The 15,780-nt window shown below is 42.6% G+C and overlaps 1 protein-coding gene across 1 annotated transcript; it reads left to right on the top strand.

Moving 5' to 3' along the window:
• Positions 1-4,947: 4,947 nt before the first annotated feature.
• LOC308288960 (high choriolytic enzyme 1-like) lies at positions 4,948-13,418 on the top strand (the record flags this gene model as incomplete). Its single annotated transcript, XM_080730433.1, has 7 exons — positions 4,948-4,996; positions 8,872-8,989; positions 10,374-10,424; positions 10,558-10,736; positions 12,456-12,537; positions 13,073-13,200; positions 13,408-13,418. 7 exons carry the CDS (start codon positions 4,948-4,950, stop codon positions 13,416-13,418), a joined length of 618 nt encoding a protein of 205 aa, XP_080586559.1.
• Between the last annotated feature and the right edge of the window lie 2,362 nt (positions 13,419-15,780).

Genomic DNA, 15,780 nt, shown 5'->3' with positions numbered 1-15,780 from the left:
ACAGAAGTGGTATAAAAACGCGAATAAATAGCTTGAATTTGGTGAAAATGGAAATCGGGCTCCGTCAGCCTCTGTCTAATGCTAATGGCCAATGAAAAATGTGAAAATTGGGATCAGTTGCTGAAGAGATAAAGGTGGAAATGCATTTGTGACTGAGTGACTGACTGACTGACTGACCTCTCTCTAAAATTATATAATGGATATATATATATATATATATATATATATATATATATATATATATATTATATATTATATCGGACTTTTACTCTGTAAAGTAACTCATGTGAGTATTTATACAGTATTGATACTTTTACTCTTTAAGTAAATCATGTGTTCTTCCTCCTCCTGTGTGTTGATTGACAGGTGACTCATCAGGCTCCACCCCCTGCAGGGGGAGGGGCTCCCCCTCTGGTAGGAGGGTATATAACACCTGACACACTCACACACCCCCTGCAGGGGGAGGGGCTCCCCCTCTGGTAGGAGGGTATATAACACCTGACACACTCACACACCCCCTGCAGGGGGAGGGGCTCCCCCTCTGGTAGGAGGGTATATAACACCTGACACACTCACACACCCCCTGCAGGGGGAGGGGCTCCCCCTCTGGTAGGAGGGTATATAACACCTGACACACTCACACCTCCACAGCACACCGACTGACCTGAGACCAGAGGTAAGATTCATCTAATATAATATAATCAACTTATTATAATAATTAACCCATTTAGGCCTATAGGATTATTGAATGCTTTAACTATTGAAAAATAGCAGATCTACAAGATCGCTGCGAGCTTGTAGATCTGCTATTTTTGAAAAGTCTTGAAAATTTTAGCAAATCTTTGAATATCTCTATTTTTAAAGCGAACATTTGTAACTCAAATGTTGCTTCTGGTGGGTCCCTGGAACTAAATATTTTGAGATGGGGATCCGTGGCCAAATACATGTCATTTTGGGGGTCCTTCACATGAAAAGATTTGAGAACCACTGACATAGTAGTCTCTCAAGAACAGACCAACTGAGCTCCAGTTGAAGTGAAAAGGACATTTCAGATTGTCAGCCAGATTGCTGACATAGAAACATAGGTTTTTTAAAGAAAAACCTTAGAAGGATTCAAAAGACGCTTATAGAATCGGGTCCAAATTCAATTCTTTTCAAAAATAGCAGATCTACAAGCTCCGAGTGCCGCGCTGCAAGTTTTTATTTACAAATCAAATATTTGGTCAATTAAATGAAGTCACCTAATCAGTCATTACGATGCCAAAATACATTTATGTCATTATAATTCATATCTCTTTAATATGTGTTTTATTCAGGTTTATAATCATCATCATCATGACATCACTTCCTGTCTTCATTCTGCTGTCTCTGACATGGACCGTCTTTACACTTCCTTATATGGTAATACACACACACACACACACACACACACACACACACACACACACACACACACACACACACACACACGCACACACACGCACACACACGCTCGCACTCGCACGCACGCGCACGCTCACGCTCACGCTCACGCACACAGCATTATCATCAGTGTTGTGTAAATGATATGTTGGTTTCATGTTGATGTGTTTTCACACATTTAATGTAAAACAATGTTCCTCACTGACATGTGGTGTGTGTGTGTGTGTGTGTGTGCGTGCGCGTGTGTGTGTGCGTGCGTGTGTGTGTGTGTGTGTGTGTGTGTGTGTGTGTGTGTAGGATCCAGCCGTTAGACACATCAGAGAGGTCGTTCCAGGTGAGTCTAAATATTATTATAACTTTATTACATTATAATATTATATAATATAATATAATAATAATAATAATAATTAATATAACATTCACATATACACATGATTATATATTCATGTTATATCATAACATCACCATGTTATAACATACATGTCAGTTTATTATCATCATGTTATACATATTATAGTAATTAATAGGGATGCGTATCGGTACTTGCAGTATCGGTACTCTCAGTATCGGTACTCACAGTATCGGTACTCACAGTATCGGTACTCACAGTATCGGTACTCTCAGTATCGGTACTCACAGTATCGGTACTCTCAGTATCGGTACTCACAGTATCGGTACTCACAGTATCGGTACTCTGAGTATCGGTACTCACAGTATCGGTACTCACAGTATCGGTACTCTCAGTATCGGTACTCACAGTATCGGTACTCTCAGTATCGGTACTCACAGTATCGGTACTCACAGTATCGGTACTCTCAGTATCGGTACTCTCAGTATCGGTACTCTCAGTATCGGTACTCACAGTATCGGTACTCTCAGTATCGGTACTCACAGTATCGGTACTCTCAGTATCGGTACTCACAGTATCGGTACTCTCAGTATCGGTACTCACAGTATCGGTACTCACAGTATCGGTACTCACAGTATCGGTACTCGCAGTATCGGTACTCGCCCCGATACCGTCCTATTTTGCTGTACTCGTCCCATATTGCTCACAGCAGCACCAGATACCATTTAGTTTCATAAATATGTTGGTAACAACATATCAAAAGTCCTAAGACACAGTTTTGTGTGTGTTAGTTCAACTAATGAACAGTGTTTTCACCTTCTCTCACTCTAGCCATGACAACATCATTATTTAAACCATTTTATTTTGGAGCGCCACACACTATTTAAGCACTCGTACAGAAACCTAACTTACAGTATCGGTATTCGGTATCGGCAAGTACTCAAAATAAGTACTCGTACTTGTACTTGGTCAGCAAAAAAGTGGTATCGGGACATCCCTAGTAATTACCATTGTAGCGTGACCAACGAACCGGTCGGGAGGCGAACCCGGGCTGCATTATAACAAGGCCTGTATGTTTACCACTCAGCCAAAGAGCAGAGAACCCGGGCTGCATTATAACAAGGCACGTACGTTTACCACTCAGCCAAAGAGCAGAGCTCAATGCGGCCGAGAGTAATGCAGCATCCTGGGAGCCTACACTATCTGTGTGTTTATATGAATGTGTGTGTGTGTGTGTGTGTGTGTGTGTGTGTGTGTGTGTGTGTGTGTTTGTGTGTGTGTGTGTGTGTGTGTGTGTGTGTGTGTGTGTGTGTGTGTGTGTGTGTGTGTGTGTGTGTGTGTGTGTGTGTGACTGTGTGTGTGTGTGTGTGTGTGTGTGTGTGTGTGTGTGTGTGTGTGTGTGTGTGTGTGTGTGTGTGTTCATCAGGAGACATCACTGAAGCCCTGGATGTTGGTGATATTATTGAGACAGTAAACACCAACCTGGGTGAGTCATCCCACATCATCCCAGACCTGTAGAATAGAGAGTTACCACACTTTACGTCGACTCCCATTGTATTTACTCTATGGTGGAAAGCTAGCTAAAGCCTCAAACAAAGTCGGGTCCGTTCCACCGCGGTGTAGTGCGGTGTAGTCTTTTTGAGCGTTAACGTTGTAGTTTTATGACTCAAAAAGACTACACCGCACGACTTTGTTCGAGGCTTTAGCCTAGCTTACTGGATCCTGTTCTCATTCTTAGCGAGCCTCTGCTGCTCTTCAGCCCCGCCCCCATTATAACCCATTATAACCCATTATAACCCATTATAACCCAGGCATTTTCACTCGCTGGTAAGTAGACTAAATCACGTCTTTTTACCCCTTTTAGTAATGTTCTCTACCTTGGAGAGGCCCGTGAATGAGTTAAAAGGGGTAAAAAGAGGTGATTTAGTCTACTTACCAGAGAGTGAAAATGCCTGGGTTATAATGGGTTATAATGGGTTATAATGGGTTATAATGGTTATAATGGGTTATAATGGGTTATAATGGGTTATAATGGGTTATAATGGGTTATAATAATATAATGGTTATAATGGGTTATAATGGGTTATAATGGGTTATAATGGGTTATAATAATATAATGGTTATAATGGGTTATAATGGATATAATATAATGGGTTATAATAATATAATGGTTATAATGGTTATAATGGGTTCTAATGGTTATAATGGGTTATAATGGTTATAATGGGTTCTAATGGTTATAATGGGTTATAATGGGTTATAATGGATATAATATAATGGTTATAATGGGTTATAATGGGTTATAATGGGTTATAATGGGTTATAATGGGTTATAATGGATATAATATATATGGTTATAATAATATAATGGTTATAATGGGTTATAATGGGTTATAATGGGTTATAATGGGTTATAATAATATAATGGTTATAATGGGTTATAATAATATAATGGTTATAATGGGGGCAGACGGGGCTAAGAATGAGAACAGGCTCCATGCGACGCCACTTCCGGTCTGCGGCGCCGGCGAGATCAAAGCGTGACGCCACTCTCTTCTAAACCACACTGACCAACTTAACCTTAACCCTAACCCTAACCTCAGTCAAACTAATGCTGGTGAATGATAACCTGGTGAAATGCTAACCTGGTCAGATTATTGAGAGGTCGGACTTATGATCAGCCCCCCCCCCCCCCCCCCCCCCCCCCCCTCCCCCCACACACCCATTGAAATCGAAATGGCTAAAACAATAGAAAGCAGTAAATGGAAACATGCTAACATTCATCTTTTCTTTTCTCTGATTACAATCTGAAATATGAACCCTTCTTGTAAAAAACAAGGGTTGTTAGATTATAATCAGAGCCATTTAAGCTTATGGTTAAAATTGTATGTATCTTTTAATATCATTCATAATAATAATACAAATCTATCATTGTGTCTATATCATGTTTTGTGTGTGTGTGTGTGTGTGTGTGTGTGTGTGTGTGTGTGTGTGTGTGTGTGTGTGTGTGTGTGTGTGTGTGTGTGTGTGTGTGTGTGCGCGTGCGTGCGTGCGTGCGTGTGTGTGTGTGTGCAGGTCGTGCGCGGGGCGACCCTCGTGTGATGTTTGGTGACGTTGCCATGCCAACCAGAAGGAACGCAGCGCCGTGTACACAGAGAGGCTGTCTGTGGCCCACAATGCAAAGCGGCAAGGTCTACATCCCTGTGACCATCTCTAATGCGTTCAGTACGTAGCATTCTGATTGGTCGATATATCTCTAATGCTTTCAGTACGTAGCACTGTGATTGGTCGATACTTCTCTAATGCTTTCAGTACGTAGCATTCTGATTGGTCTATATATCTCTGATGCTTTCAGTACGTAGCATTCTGATTGGTCGATACTTCTCTGCATAGGCGGCGCGTAATGAAGGCTAGGGGAGGTTATGCCTTCCCAAATTCTGCTGGGTATTTTTCAAATGATATAGGCTATAGCCCAGGGTTCCCCAATTAGTTTTCCCCAAGGGCCGAATTATGTCTAGGGTACCAAGCCGAGGGCCACAACTTTGAATTATGTCTAGGGTACCAAGCCGAGGGCCACAACTTTGAATTATGTCTAGGGTACCAAGCCGAGGGCCACAACTTTGAATTATGTCTAGGGTACCAAGCCGAGGGCCACAACATTGAATCATGTCTAGGGTACCAAGCCGAGGGCCACAACATTGAATCATGTCTAGGGTACCAAGCCGAGGGCCACAACTTTGAATTATGTCTAGGGTACCAAGCCGAGGGCCACAACTTTGAATTATGTCTAGGGTACCAAGCTGAGGGCCACAGCATTGAATCATGTCTAGGGTACCAAGCCGAGGGCCACAACTTTGAATTATGTCTAGGGTACCAAGCCGAGGGCCACAACTTTGAATTATGTCTAGGGTACCAAGCCGAGGGCCACAACATTGAATCATGTCTAGGGTACCAAGCCGAGGGCCACAACATTGAATCATGTCTAGGGTACCAAGCCGAGGGCCACAACTTTGAATCATGTCTAGGGTACCAAGCCGAGGGCCACAACATTGAATCATGTCTAGGGTACCAAGCCGAGGGCCACAACTTTGAATTATGTCTAGGGTACCAAGCCGAGGGCCACAACATTGAATCATGTCTAGGGTACCAAGCCGAGGGCCACAACATTGAATCATGTCTAGGGTACCAAGCCGAGGGCCACAACATTGAATCATGTCTAGGGTACCAAGCCGAGGGCCACAGCATTGAATTATGTCTAGGGTACCAAGCTGAGGGCCACAACATTGAATTATGTCTAGGGTACCCTAGCCGAGGGCCACAACATTGAATCATGTCTAGGGTACCAAGCTGAGGGCCACAACATTGAATCATGTCTAGGGTACCAAGCCGAGGGCCACAACATTGAATTATGTCTAGGGTACCAAGCCGAGGGCCACAACATTGAATTATGTCTAGGGTACCAAGCCGAGGGCCACAACATTGAATCATGTCTAGGGTACCAAGCTGAGGGCCACAACATTGAATCATGTCTAGGGTACCAAGCCGAGGGCCACAACATTGAATTATGTCTAGGGTACCAAGCCGAGGGCCACAACATTGAATCATGTCTAGGGTACCAAGCCCAGGGCCACAACATTGCAGGGGCGACGGTGGCGTTCCCGCTACTCCAGCGACAGTTCAGATATCGTCGTTGTCGGGTGAAAATCTTGTATGTCCAAAACCGTTTGTTTTGCATTTATCATTTTAAAAATGATATAAACTAGTGAAAACAGCCGATCTACAAGCACACAACGCCTCGCGATGGGAGGCGTTGTGTGCTTGTAGATCTGCTGTTTTCACTACTTTTGTGCGACGGCCTTGTATGGTGAAGCAGGGCTTTACTTTGCGAAAGAACATACAAATTTGGAGATACGAGATTTCCACCCGACAACGACGATATACTAGTGTTGTTGCTGCTCTTATACCACCATTATTACTGGGGTTGGTGGGGGCCAGACAGTAGCAACCTGCGGGCCGCAAATGGCCCGCGGGCCGCCTATTGGGGAACCCTGCTATAGGCTAATACAGTAGCCTATGAGCGCAGCATTCTATAGACAGCTGGCTGTACAAGCTTCAGCTTCAGACTCTGAGCTTGGAGGTCTGCCATTCTCTGCGCGCAACATCATCGCAGGACGGAGATAAATTAGGCTTGATCAATCATGGCCATGGGCTGCAGCTGCTGTGATCATAACCTACTCGTAGAGCGCTCTCTAGTCTCTGGCTTTCTGTTCTCCGTGGAAGAAAACGTACTCCGATTTTTTACTTACTTACTTACTAAAAGTATCAATACTGCATTACTGAAATACTCTGTTACAAGTTAAAGTCCGGAATTCAAAATGTACTTGGGTAAAAGTAGGCTACGAAAGTGATGGCATCAAAATAATCTCACAACGTGTCACAGTGTGACACGCTGTGAGCTTGTAGATCGGCTATTTTCTAATAGTCTATAAAACAGGGCTAAAGGGCAATGTTGTATAATATAATAATTTACATCTGCAAAGTAACTCGTAGCTATGTTTTCATATAATTGTAGTGGAGTAAAAGTACAATATTTGGACCCGAGATGTAGTGGAGTATGGAAATAAAAAAAATTAAAAAACTATGACGAAAAATGTTTGTCGTCTGCATTTTTTTCACTGACGAAAACTAAATAAAAACTAAATAAAAACTAAGCTGTGATGACTAAAACTAAGACTAAATATATTGACAATTTCGTCAACAAAATAAAAACTAGACTAAAACGTCAGGGAGGGACTGGTGGAGAAGAGAGTCATTTTATGTTTGGTTGCTCTCAGGTGTTGCGTGCTGAAAATAGCAGATCTACAAGCTCACAACGCGTGAGCTTGTAGATCGGCTATTTTCAGCACGCAACAAAGTGTAAAATCAGTCATTACGATGCCATCAAGGCCTGCCAAAATACATTTCAGTTGACAAAATCAACTGTAGATTTAGTCGCCTAAAATCTTATGATATTTAGTCGACTAAAATTAGACTAAAACTAATACTTTTCAGGTGACTAAATTATGATTAAAACTAAATAACATTTTATTCAAAAGACTATGACTAAAACTACATCAAAACTTGCTGTCAAAAACAACACTACGTAGCACTGTGATTGGTCGATACATCTCTGATGCTTTCAGTAGTATCATTTCTCACATGGTCCTCTTCTAGCGCCACCATGAGGGCCATTCTTGCAAAACACATTTTTGGACACTGCTCCTACAGATTTTGCCCTAAAATCACACAAATCGGTACACAGTATCTCTACACTCATGTCATCAACATGGATCTGTCCCATTTAGCGCCACCTGCAGGCCGATTTTTAACTGCGACCTGGCGGTCGCTTATCTCCTGATTAGGAAGTTTTACTGGTTTTATGCAGAGGCCAATAATTCTCCGTGACTGACTTTGTTTAATCTGATTTCATTTACATTAAACGTGTTATATAAGTTATATAAGCGTTTTATTGTTTAACCCATTCAAAACGGGTACACAGTATGGTGTATCATTATTTTATGCTTTAACTAATGAAAAATAGCAGATATACAAGCTCACAGCGCGGCATCGAGTGCCGCGTTGCGAGCTTGTAGATCTGCTATTTTAGAAAAATTTTGAAAATTAGAATTTTGACCCAATTCTATAAGTGTCTTTTGAATCCTTCTAAGATTTTTTGAAAAAAATATGTTTCTATGTCAGCAATCTGGCCAGCCATCGTCAAAGAAAAGGTCCTTTTCACTTAAATGGAGCTCAGTTAGTCTGTTCTTGAGAGACTACTATGTCAGTGGTTCTCAAACCTTTTCAAGTGAAGGACCCCCAAAATGAAATGTATTTGGCCACGGACCCGCATCTCAAAATATTTAGTTCCAGGGACCCCTCAGAAGCAAAATTTGAGTTACAAACGTCTGCTTTGAAAATACATATATTCAAAGATTTGCACACATTTTCACAACTTAAAAAAAAAAATGTATATCTGCTATTTTTCACTGGTTAAAGCATTCAATAATTTTAGGCCTAAAAGGTTCAGTGAACTAAGTGGTTGAGTTTGTCTCCCCCTGCAGGCAGCCAGGAGCGTAACACCATCATCAGAGCCCTGGTCACCTTCCATAGAAACTCCTGCATCCGCTTTATGTGGAGGAGCAACCAGAGAGACTACCTGCAGATCTACCCTGGGACTGGGTATGTACATAACACACACACACACACACACACACACACACACACACACACACACACACACACACACACACACACACACACACACACACACACACACACACACACACACACAGTGTTTATTGTGAGTCACTTTGGATAAATGACTACATTGTAAACTCGGTGCAGGTAGTATTGGTATATGGTAACATTGTAACGGGTGACCAGATGTCCCCCTTTGTGAGGGACAGTCCCACATTTCTATGACTTTTCAGGCGTCCCCCAAATTGAGACTCTGTCCCACATTGTGACTGGCAGGTGTTGATATACAGTAGGTGCGCTGATTGTTGCTGAAGCTCTTTAACATGAGCTCACAGCAAGCTAGACTGGAGCACACTGGACTACTGGAATACATTATAGGGCAGCAGGAGCAGGGACGTGCTGGGCCCCTGATTCAGCCCTGGAAAAAGAGTTGTAGAGGCCCTCATTGCGCGCTATAGAGAGAGATCTCTCTCTATAGCGCTGCTGCTGCTACTCAAAGATTTGCCATTTCAGATCATGACAAAGTGACAAGCCAGTGGGCCAATTACATGAGTTATATTTCGTCATTGTGGGGTGGAAACCTTGTACGTCCAAAACCGTTTGTTTTGTATTTATCATTTTTAAAATGATTTAAACTAGTGAAAACAGCCGATCTACAAGCACACAACGCCTCGCACCGCGAGGCGTTGTGTGCTTGTAGATCTGCTGTTTTCACTACTTTTGTGCGACGGCCTTGTGTGATTTGTGAAAGAACGTACAAATTTGGAGATACAAGGTTTCCACCCGACAACGACGATATACTAGTGTTGTTGCTGCTCCACCATTATTACTGTGGTGGGGGCCAGACAGTAGCCCCCCGCGGGCCACCCATTGGGGAACCCTGGTATATATGCTAAGATGGTACAATCATGTCTACAGGTGCTGGTCCTACGTTGGGCATCAGGGCGGAGCTCAGAGGATCTCCCTCCATTATATAGTATATATGCTAACGTGCTAACGTGCTAACATGCTAACGTGCTAACGTACTAACGTGCTAACAGGTGCTGGTCCTACGTTGGGCGTCAGGGCGGAGCTCAAAGGATCTCCCTCCATTATATAGTATATATGCTAACGTGCTAACATGCTAACGTGCTAACGTGCTAACAGGTGCTGGTCCTACGTGGGTCGTCAGGGCGGCACTCAGAGGATCTCTCTCCAGAATATAGTATATATGCTAATGTGCTAACGTGCTAACATGGTACCATCATGTCTACAGGTGCTGGTCCTACATTGGTCGTCAGGGCAGAGCCCAGAGGATCTCTCTCCAGTATATATAGTATATATGCTAACGTGCTAACGTGCTAACATGGTACCATCATGTCTACAGGTGCTGGTCCTACATTGGTCGTCAGGGCAGAGCCCAGAGGATCTCTCTCCAGTATATATAGTATATATGTTAACGTGCTAACGTGCTAACAGGTGCTGGTCCTACGTGGGTCGTCAGGGCAGAGCCCAGAGGATCTCTCTCCAGTATATATAGTATATATGCTAACATGCTAACGTGCTAACAGGTGCTGGTCCTACGTGGGGCGTCAGGGCGGAGCCCAGAGGATCTCTCTCCAGTCCAGAGGTTGTGTTTACCAGAGCACCGTCCAACACGAGGTTCTGCACGCTCTGGGCTTCACCCACGAACAGAACCGTTCTGATAGAGACGACCATGTGACCATCGTTACTGAGAACATACAACCAGGTAAACACTATAGAACCTTATTAAACACTAACCTTATGCAACTAACAGAACCTTATTAAACTAACAGAACCTTATTAAACTAACAGAACCGTTCTGATAGAGACGACCATGTGACCATCGTTACTGAGAACATACAACCAGGTAAACACTATAGAACCTTATTAAACACTAACCTTATGCAACTAACAGAACCTTATTAAACTAACAGAACCTTATTAAACTAACAGAACCTTATTAAACTAACAGAACCGTTCCGATAGAGACGACCATGTGACCATCGTTACTGAGAACATACAACCAGGTAAACACTGTGACAGAACCTTATTAAACACTAACCTTATGCAACTAACAGAACCTTATTAAACTAACAGAACCTTATGCAACTAACAGAACCTTATTAAATTAACCCTTACTAAACTAACAGAACCTTATTAAACTAACAGAACCGTTCTGATAGGGACGAGCATGTGACCATCATTACAGAGAACATTCAACCAGGTATTAAACACTGTAGCATCAATCAATGGATACAAGTTGCACCCTCGTCTTTTTTTCATCTTTCTAATTAATCGTTGCATGCAACGGCTTTGTCAGAGGCTTAAAGGACCTACACCATGAATTTTCACTTTTTCTATTTTAAAACCTTTTTTTGGGGTCCCACTGGCACCTTCTATCCTCACAAAGTCCTATTTCTGAACATTGTGTCTTTCTCTGGTTTTGGGAAGACAGAGATGAAAAGCTTTCCACGGGTTCTCAGAACAGTGCTGTTCTGAGAGTTGATCCGTGTGACGTCACACGGATTCCCGTTTTTTTTTCAGAGTCAAAAAAATAATAATTTTCAATTTTTTTTTTTCAAAACATTTTTTTTTCAAAAAACTTTTTTTTCTCAAAAACTAACTTTTTTTTTCAAAAACTTTTTTTTTCAAAAAAACTTTTTTTTTTCAAAAAACTTTTTTTTCAAAAAACTTTTTTTCCAAAAAACTTTTCTTTTTTTTCTCAAACATTTTTTTTCAAAACATTTTTTTTTTTTTTTTTTTTTTTTTTATACATAAATACAATGCAGGTGGGGTTGATTGTCTAATGTAGATTAACTTTCTGTAATGTCTGGTCTAGCAACGGTCGCCCTGTGTCATTTGACAGTAGGCCTATAACATACAACATAGGCCTACAGTAGGCTATAATCAGAGCTGCAACATTATCCTATTTTTGTATTGGCCCAATATTAACATTATTTGTTGTCAACGGGGGGTCCGGGGAGGAGTGAAGAGGAGGGGAGGGGGGAGGGGTGGAAAAACCCCACTAGATGCGCCCCTGAGCAAACAGAGGCCGTTTTGGTATTGCAGCTGGAGAGCCTCATTATAGTAGAGCTAGAACAAACAATAAGAATGGTCAGAGTGTTTGTTGAGGGTTAAAACCTGTCTAAGACTCAATTTTGAGCATATATTTATACAAAAAATATAGTTTTAAAAGCATGGTGTAGGCCCTTTAAAAGACGTTTAAATAAATACTTTATGAAATGTCTATGGATGAAATGCATGGGGGAAAACGCTTCCGACACCGGAGTGAGGACGGGGTGGGGCTTAAACTGCGATGCTCTATAGGTTATGGTGCTATGTGCTCTGTCATATCTGATTGGTTAAGGCATTATGTGCTCTGTCATCTGATTGGTTCTGGTGGTGTGTGCTGCTTTCTGATTGGTCCACTGTGCTTCTCTTACAGGAATGGAGCACAACTTCCGTAAGGTGGACACCAACAACCTGGCCACGCCCTACGACTACACCTCTGTGATGCACTACAGCATGTGAGTGTTGATTGGTTGATTGGTTGATTGATTGATTGAAGTATTTATTGCGACCGTCAGGTCGCAGTTACTATCAAAACCTCCACCGGCTGTCAGTCAGTCTGTCAGTCACACGTCACACGTCACACTGTTGCCCTACTCATATCCGATCCATGCCAAACTTTGCATACACACTCCTTGGCTGCCAAACCTCATTTCTCACATGGCCCTCTTCTAGCGCCACCATGAGGCCGATTCTTGCAAAACACATTTTTGAACACTGCTCCTACAAATGTTGCCCTAAAATCACCCAAATCGGTATACACTTGCTCTACACTCATGTCATCAACATGTACCTGTCCCATTTAGCGCCACCTTCAGGCCGATTTTTTCAAACACATTTCTGGACACTGCTCCTACACATTTTCCCTAAAATCACACTGCGACTTGACGGTTGCTTATCTCCCCATTAGAGAGTCTTACTGGTATATTACATGTGTGTGTGTGTGCGTGCGCGTGCGTGTGTGTGTGTGCGACTGTGTGTGTGTGTGTGTAGTTATGCCTTCTCCCGCCAGTGGGGGGAGCTCCCCACCATCGTTCCTAAGCCAGACCCCTCCGTGCCAGTAGGTGGCGCCAGAGACATGAGCAGCAACGACATCGCCCGCGTCAACGCGCTCTACTGCAGTGAGTCAATGTCTCTCTATCTCTCTCTCTCTATATCTATACATTAGTAACTATGCTAGTAAGTTGTCAATGTCTCTCTATCTCTATCTATATATATCTATCTATATACATTAGTAACTATGCTAGTAAGTATAAGGCTTCGGGTACAAACAGCTTAATTGCGACATAAATAAATGTTTCTTGCATGTTTTGTTTTGTTTTCCTCAGAAGCAAACTGACTTCCTGCTTGGTGAACTGAACAACCTACCATGCTAGTGAACAACCTACCATGCTAGTGACCAACCTACCATGCTAGTGACCAACCTACCATGCTAGTGATCAACCTACCATGCTAGTGACCAACCTACCATGCTACTGAACAACCTACCATGCTAGTGAACAACCTACCATGCTAGTGAACAACCTACCATGGTAGTGAACAACCTACCATGCTAGTGAACAACCTACCATGCTAGTGAACAACCTACCATGCTACTGGACCTAGCTGTGGTCTTCTCTCCAACACGTCACATCAAAGACTAAACCGCCTGTGCTGAGGTCACAGCAGTGGGCGTGGCTTACTGGTGCCACGAAAAGCATCCTCATCAAGATTTACAAAAAATATTTATAACAATTATTTAAATCGTAGAATCAAGACATGCCAGTCCAGGATCCCGCAGAACAATCTGATAACATTTAGAATTCATCAACATCACTTCACTGTGCTTAGTAGAAACTGAGCTGATTTGCACTGGACTTGATGAGTTGTTTTTCCATCCACCGCCAACTCCTCCAACAAAATAGCAAATCTACAAGCTCACAACTGATCAGCTTTTTTTGGTGAAGAACGCGAGGCGTTGTGAGCATGTAGATCGGCTATCTTCACAACTTCTAATATTTGACAATTTGGACAATGTTTAATTTGTCATTTTAGAGGTATTAAAAAGTCCTTAAAAAGTCACTTTATAAATGTGCAGATACCCTCTATACACTTAAACTTTATGTTGGTTTGTTTACTGTTGAGAGAGAAAACAATGTTGCACATTAAGTTAATCATCTGGGGACCCCCCAAGGGGTCCCGGCCCATAGGTTGAGAACCACTGCTCTACACCAAACCTCTTTACCCCAGAATAGCAGATCTTCTTCTGTGCTTGTAGATCTGCTATCCCCCCCCCCCCCCCTACAATATGAATACCTCAGAGCAGACTGTTTACAGTATGAGACAATGTAACATAATGTAACCATATGTCAAATGTATCGCCTCAGATATTAAAGCAAAACATGTAATAATAATTATCTCACGACTGAATTATTTGTATCATTTTTGGCCAAAAGTTTTCAAACTGTGTGTTTTTTTGTCTATGAAATGCAGAGAATGTTGACTGGGGGGGGGGGGGGGGGGCTGTCTTTTTTAGGCCCAAACAATATTGAATAATACTAATACATTTAGGGCAGGGGTCTTCAACAGGGGGTCCGGGACCCCTAGGGGGTCCTCAGAGTTACTGCAAATCTTTGTGTGATAGAAACTAGTTTTTTTCACCCTTTTTTATTATAACCACTTGAACCCTAGCGTCCATATTCTGAGCACTTTAGCCAAAAATAGCAGATCTACAAGCTCGTTGTGAGCTTGTAGATCTGCTATTTTTGGCAAAGAGCTTTGGAGGGGGAAAAGAGCAGACTAAGTACAGAGTGAAAGGTCAAGTTTATTAAGTATTGACGGTTCAAGTGGTTAAATATTAAATATCTGAAAACACAAATTGACATGAATCCAAAATACACTGATGATTGTGCTGTCAAACAATGAAACTATATGGAATCTATGAACAGGTTGTGGGGGTCCCTGCTTCATCTCTCTCTCAACTAAGGGGTCCCTGCTTCATCTCTCTCTCAACTAAGGGGTCCCTGCTTCATCTCTCTCTCTCAACTAAGGGGTCCCTGCTTCATCTCTCTCTCAACTAAGGGGTCCCTGCTTCATCTCTCTCTCAGCCAAGGGGTCCCTGCTTCATCTCTCTCTCAGCTAAGGGGTCCCTGCTTCATCTCTCTCTCAGCTAAGGGGTCCCTGCTTCATCTCTCTCTCAGCCAAGGGGTCCCTGCTTCATCTCTCTCTCAGCTAAGGGGTCCCTGCTTCATCTCTCTCTCAGCTAAGGGGTCCCTGCTTCATCTCTCTCTCAGCTAAGGGGTACCTGCTTCATCTCTCTCTCAGCTAAGGGGTCCCTGCTTCATCTCTCTCTCTCAACTAAGGGGTCCTTGGCCTGAAAACATTTAAGACCCCTGATTTAGGGATAACATAACAGACCGAATCATTGGCAGATGCCAGCTCCAAATCAGTGGACTGTAGGCGATAGGATATGTTTATTGTGAGGCTGAAGACACTTTCCAGCATAGTGACATGCAGAACAAACTGTCCATATAGTATGGTTTACATAGAGGTCAGTCAGTTGTCCTTCACATATTCACATATATTTCTTTTTTTTTTTATTCCATGAATATTTTTCATCACAATTGCGTTTGTGGGGAGGGGTTCCCCACATGCCTTAAAATCAAAGCTCCAAAACAAAGTGATTTAGGGTCCTGCTTGGTCTTCCTTGTCAGGCCCACCTC

This window comes from Nannobrachium achirus (genome assembly GCF_963921795.1).
Source record: "Nannobrachium achirus genome assembly, chromosome: 7".
NCBI lineage: Eukaryota > Metazoa > Chordata > Actinopteri > Myctophiformes > Myctophidae > Nannobrachium > Nannobrachium achirus.
Note: the sequence above shows the minus strand (reverse complement) of the source record. Positions and strands in the feature narration are given on the sequence as shown.